Raw genomic sequence first — 6,346 nt, 5'->3', positions numbered from 1 at the left:
TCCTACTTGAAGTTTATGGCAGCACAGATTGGACAGTGAGAGACCGTGCAGGGACCCCCCCACTCCCAAACTGGTAATACCCAGCTGCAAATTCATTAGTAAACTTCTAGTAGGAATAACAGAGGAAGAGCACAACATAGACTTCTATGAATGGATGCTGAAGAATGGTTATTCCATGGCTAATGCAAACGGTTACTACAACAGACGTGTCAGGAGAGGAGACGGCTCCACTTTCAGAAAAGCTGGATATCAACCTGAAGAGGGGAAAGGGGCAGTGAAGGCAGCCATATTGGTTTTTACCCTGCTTTTCCAAAAAAAAAACAAACAGATAGGGATGAATTAGGCTCCTTTCACACATCCGCAATTCCATTTCGCATTTTGCGGAACCATACATTTCTAGGCATATTCTCTTAGTGCCGGCAATGTGCGGTCCGCAAAATGCGGAACGCACATTGCCGCTGTCCGTGGACCCACAAACCGAATCGACATGGCAGAAGAGGACGACTCAAGGACTTTATCATTTTATTTTTTGTGTGGGCTTTTCTTTAACAAATGCTACGTCAAATGATGAAGAGGTTAAATTGTTTTTGTACTTAAAATTCTAATGTAATGAATTATTTTTTAACGAAGGATCCAATTCAAGTAATTACAAGTAAACTGTTAAAACTTCCAACATAAACGTCATTGACCTAAAAACATTTTCTCTCCAGTGTTATATGTGACGCAGTATCGCCAACATTTGCCGTCACCTACTGCTCGCCGGGGGTCAGGACCCCTACAGTTAACCGGCGCTGTGGTCCCTTCAGATTATCCCTGCACGGCGCCACTTCCGGCCACGTACAACCCAATTAGTGGCTGGGAGCGCTGCTGTGCAGGAAAAATGCTGAATGGATCTCTGTCCTGGTCTGAGGGGCGTTCCAGAGGTGGATATACAATGATAGGGATACCCCTTTAAACGCCCGCTTCAGTTCGCATTTCCAGTGCCGTTTAGGAATTTAAATCTGATGGTTTACGATTCACTGTAGACACTGGCGTCCACAGAGAGGTCAGCCATGTCAGACCCGCCCTGCACAAGTAACATCTAATAATTCAGTGGAAGGGAGTGGTTAATATCACGACTGATGCACTGAGCCCTGTTCTGTGGATCTATTACGGCTCGTGATTCTGGCGGTGGAAATGCTCCGGACCGGGCAAAGTGCACAGGCTTCTTAGCAGCATAAGAACTTTAGCGGCCGGCTCGCGTAGCAGCTCTAGGTCAGATTACCTCCCACTCGTCTTCGAAGTCGGACTGGGCCAGGATGTTGTCGGACTTTAAAATGGGCGGGTGGTGGCTGTAGGTCTTCGTAAGACGCTGGAGGAGGGAGCCGGTGTTGCTCACGCCCCAGAGCTCGTCCTGGGGGGTCACTGAAAAAGAAGACCACAAGTTATCAGCAAGCGGATGGGTTTAACTCAGGGATGCTCAACCTGCGGCCCTCCAGCTGTTGTAAAACTACAACTCCCACCGTGCCCTTCTGTAGGCTGATAGCTGTAAGTTGTCCTGGAATGATGGGAGTTGTAGTTTTGCAACAGCCGGAGGGCCGCAGGTTGAGCACGCCTGGTTTAACTGATTAAAGGGGTTCTCAGAGATTTACATATTGATGGCCTATCCTCAGGATAGGTCATGGATAGGAGATGGTTGGAGGTTTGATTCCTGGCAGCCCTGCCGATCAGCTGTACGAAGAGGCCGGTGACGTCACGTCCATGGTCACATGGCCTAGGCGCAGCTCTGCCCAGTTCAAATTAATGGGGGTGAGCTGCAATAGCCTCCCGCTAATCGGCAGGGGCGCTGATCTCATACTGATGACCTATCCCGGAGTTAGGCCATCAATATGTAAAGCCCGGAGAACCCCTTTAACAACCGCCCGTTGTCTCTTAATGTTGCTGTTTGTAACTGCCTCCGTCTTATCTTTAGAAGCCTACATGGGGTACAAGGCCACTGCCTCCATTGCGCGATCATATGATCGGCAGACCCAGAAAGTCCTATGTGCCGTACAACCCACTGCCTCTTCAGGCTGCACAGACCGGTGCTGGGTCCCTCCCGCCTCAGAAAGAAGTACAAGTACACATTCAGCATCATTTCAAAAAGATTCAAGACAACATAAAGACACAATAAAGACAATAAGTTAAGCATTATCTGTGCATCGAGAGGAGGATCGGCGATAACTTGTCAACGCTTCGTCATCTCATAGGTATCAAGAATTCCGCTCAGGATTGCACGCAGAGCGGCATCTACATCCTCTTACCTGTTAACCAAGACATATTTCCTGGGATTTTCTTCCAGTAGTCTCCGGCCGCGTTCTTGTCTGTAATTCCGTAGCGTCTGGCTATGTCTCCATTCGGACACAGGGCCCAGACGGTTCTCGAGCTCACTGCCAGCTGACACGCCTGCAAACCTGTGGAGACAGACAACTAAAGCATAAAAGGCTACGAACAACCAATGTTCTCGCCGCTCCAATGCATCTAAAATAAAAATTAATCCACTTCCGTTTTAGGTATACAGCTCCAAGGCAGAGCAGACTAGCCCGATGCTTAAATCCCTTCAATCCCTCCCGCGTGTCTGCGGTTATAAAGCAAAAAGGGAGCCGAGCAGCACATCAGACTACACAGGATATGTTCGTAGTCTGCAACCATGGAGACACATAGCTCGGCATGACAGCTGTATACGCCAAACACTTAGAGATTTGTAACAAAGACTATTTGTTGTTTCAATTGTTTTTTTTTGTCACTCAGTGACAATTTTTTTTTTAATACAGACTCCAGGTAGAAATGCTGCATGCAGAGTTTTGCAGCAATGTCTCAGGCAGACATGTAAATGATTACAGGTGTGGACAGATTAGACATTGGGTCTTACACAAGAGGCATAAAAGGGCTTCACCCACTGCTCTATAAAAAACAAACAAACACTCTCAGAGGCTACTTTTAAGGGCTCATGCGCACTGCCATTGCCCAGCCGTGGCCGTGTGCACCCCGCATTCACTTGAATGGGTCCGCAATCCGGGAGATGTGGTGTGGAACAGAAGCCCATGGAAGCACTATGGAGCGCTTCCGTGGTGTTTCTGTCCATGCCTCCGCACCGCAAAAAAGTGAACATGTTCTATTTTTTTTTACTGTGTGGACGGATCACGGAACCATTCAAGTTGAATGGGTCTCGATCCGTCCTGGCCGCCGCACGGATGTTGCCTGTGCATTAGGGACCGCAAATTGCGGTCCCCAATGCACGGAACGGCCGTAGGCATGAGCCCCAAGATAGGGTACCTCTTGGTGAGGCCTCATTGACTGCTAGACATGCCTCTATGACAGACTCAAAGGCATTTTGACCCAGTTGACAGGCAGAGAAGGAACATCATCATCATGTTTCGATGAATTTCCCGCCATCTAGACTGTTCTTACCTAGCTGTCAGCAGGTGTTGGGAGGAGCGGTTACATGAAGGTGGACGGCCCAGACAGACCACCAGTAGAGGATCGTTTGATCCACCAAAAAGCACAAGCAGCTCCAAAACCTGGACTGCATCTTGTACCGTATCTCCGTCTGGTATCCGGGCGAGGGGCCGTATCTCCGTCTGGTATCCGGGCGAGGGGCCGTATCTCCGTCTGGTATCCGGGCGAGGGGCCGTATCTCCGTCTGGTATCCGGGCGAGGGGCCGTATCTCCGTCTGGTATCCGGGCGAGGGGCCGTATCTCCGTCTGGTATCCGGGCGAGTTACCACATAGAACTTGACGACTCGTGCTGCTTTGCCAGGCTCCCAAATGATTAAAGGGATGGCATAGCGCAGGGATATGCCATCACTTCACGACTGGTGGGGGGTGCAACCTCTGGGATCCCAATCCTGACCGTTATGGAACCACAGCACTGATTTAGTGCCGCAGCCTCATTACCATTTCCCCTGCCTGGCAGCTGTGCCAAGTACATGCAATACAGCCCCATTTAAATGAATGAGGCTGACTTAGATAAGGACATAGGGCTATGCTGGCACTGCGGCCCTTTCATTCACAGGAACAGGAGGTCTCAGATGTCGGAGCCACACCAATCATAAAGGGGTGGCATGATATGCCATTACTTTAGAATATGGGAATATCACTTTAAACAGGCATAGGTCTGTTCTTACCAGTAGAGATGGCCTTGCGGTTCGCCCGGCGGCTGTTTCGCGGCGATCTTTGCTCATTCACGATTCGCCGAACAGGCGAACATATGGCGATGTCTGCCCGTGCATTATTCTTTTGCATTGTGCAGAACTTTGACCCATGACACGTCCATCAGGCGGTACAGGACAGCCAATTGAGACGTTTCAGCGCATGGACACCCCCCCACCCTATAACAGAACCCGATCTGGCCGCCATTTTACATTCAGTGTTTTGCCAGTGTAGGGAGAGGTTGCTGTGTGGAGCAGGGACAGGCGGTTAGGGACACCAAACGCTAGCTAATAGGGCCACAAAAGTCCTTTTAAGGACTGGTATATGTGCTATCGATAGGTGTGATACACAGAGGGGTGCGATATACTAATAATATACTTTCTAACATAGAAAGTATATTATAGTGCATTTGTATGGTGCGGCAGTTGTGTGCGGTTCTGCTGCGATACTGCAGCTATAAAGAGGGACAAACGCTATTGGAACAACTAATTGCAACTGGTGTGATATACCCGTCCCCCCCCCCCCCAAAAAAAATAAACTGATTAAAGGGTTTAATATACCTGCTTCCACAAATACTGCTCTTCTATAGGGACTTTGTCAAAAGGGTCATTTTGAAAAAAAAAACAGGCAGAGGAATAGGCCGGCCATTTCACAGGGGTGGTATGGGTCGGGCAGGTGCACCAGGCCGGAGCCTATGTGGGAAGTTGGAGAAGGTGCGTGCGATTACGTCAAAGGATGCACCAGGAGTTGGTTGAGTGGCTACTCAGCCTTCCGCTTCTGCACCCTCCTCACTCTCTGTATCTGCACCCTCCTCACTCTCTGCTGTTTGCACCCCCAAAGACACCACCACCATATCCCCTCCACTCGAGGAGGTAGCAACAGCCGCCACCCAGCGATCTGACGACCGTACCCAGATCAGCCCAAGGAGAGTGGTCCCCGCAGTTGCTGCCTACTCAGAGATCTCTAATGTCAGTGGTGGCGAAGGTGACGATGACGTGTCGATGGACGTCACGTGGGTGCCCACAAGAGAGGAAGAAGAGGGGAGTTCAGAGGGAGAGACGGAGCAGCAGATAGGGAGGAGAAGCCGGCAGAACTCGTAGTGTGCAAGAGGCAAAAAGCAGACTGCAAATGTATCTGGAGCGAGCCATCCACCATGCACAGTCACATCTGGCGCTCCCAGAACGCCAGCACATGGCTCCGCAGTGTGGACTTTATTTAACCTTTCAGATGCTGACAATAGTGTTGCCATCTGCAGCCTGTGCTGTCAACGCATAAGTCGCGATAAACCCAACACTCACCTAGGGACGACTGCTTTTAGAAGGCACCTGGCCTCCCATCACTGAGCCCAGTGGGAGCAACGCCATCAGAACCAGAGCTGTGGAGTCGGAGGCAATTTTGGCTACCTGGAGTCGGAGTCCGCAAAAATGAACAGACTCCGACTCCTACTAAATTTAAATTGGAATAATATAATAAAAATAAAAAAAGCAAGTTTAAATGTCCCAATTCACAAAAAGTTATAATTACTTTTCTACTGTAAGAATAAAGGCCAATGCATGCAGTGCGTCACGAACACATTAAGTGACCGTGAAGAAGCTTTTCATATGCTTCACTATATGGCACGCAACGCACAGTTAAGGAGCGGCAATACTTATACTTTCCATTGTGTTGTGTTCCGCTGTTACAGGGAACGCAACGTCCATGGTTAACCTCGCCTCTCACTGATAAGGGATTAAGTAAATATGTTTTTGCAGGACTAGACACTTGTATAAGTGAAGGGAATGGATGGTCAATAGCTCAAGACTGAAGCTGTAAACCATTAGAAAAACTGCTGTCATTCAGATAAGGCTATAAAACCTTGTAAACTCAGATTGTAGCTTAAACTTTAAACATGACTATGGGATTCTACTGGCGAAATCAGGTTTTACAATAAATGCCCCTTCCCCTGCCCCGTCCTGGATCCTCGCACTGCCCGATCTTCAGCAGAAGATCCGCACACAGAGGAGAAGGCAGCAGCGGCAGCACCATTTTTGAACTGGTAAAGTTCCTGGTCCTGATGGTTATGCTGCTGCTACTATCCAGCCACTTGATAAAAAAAAAAAAAAAAAACTTTGTAGTTTTCATTGTGTTTGTCTTTTGCTTAAACTGTTCAATACAGTAGCCTGTTGGCTTCCTAGCC

General features: G+C 48.9%; 1 protein-coding gene across 1 annotated transcript in view; it reads right to left on the bottom strand.

Moving 5' to 3' along the window:
• Positions 1 to 480: 480 nt before the first annotated feature.
• The window catches only part of TECPR2 (tectonin beta-propeller repeat containing 2), a 53,421-nt gene continuing 47,555 nt past the window's right edge, over positions 481 to 6,346 (bottom strand). Inside the window, exons 19-20 of the mRNA XM_040411168.1 lie at positions 2,283 to 2,432; positions 481 to 1,404 (exon numbers count right to left, since the gene is read on the bottom strand). Of these exons, the coding sequence (XP_040267102.1) occupies positions 1,256 to 1,404; positions 2,283 to 2,432 (299 nt within the window). The 3' untranslated portion in view covers positions 481 to 1,255. The remainder of the gene's footprint in view (positions 1,405 to 2,282; positions 2,433 to 6,346) is intronic.

The sequence above is a fragment of the Bufo bufo genome, chromosome 11, assembly GCF_905171765.1.
Source record: "Bufo bufo chromosome 11, aBufBuf1.1, whole genome shotgun sequence".
Classification (NCBI taxonomy): Eukaryota; Metazoa; Chordata; class Amphibia; order Anura; family Bufonidae; genus Bufo; species Bufo bufo.
Note: the sequence above shows the minus strand (reverse complement) of the source record. Positions and strands in the feature narration are given on the sequence as shown.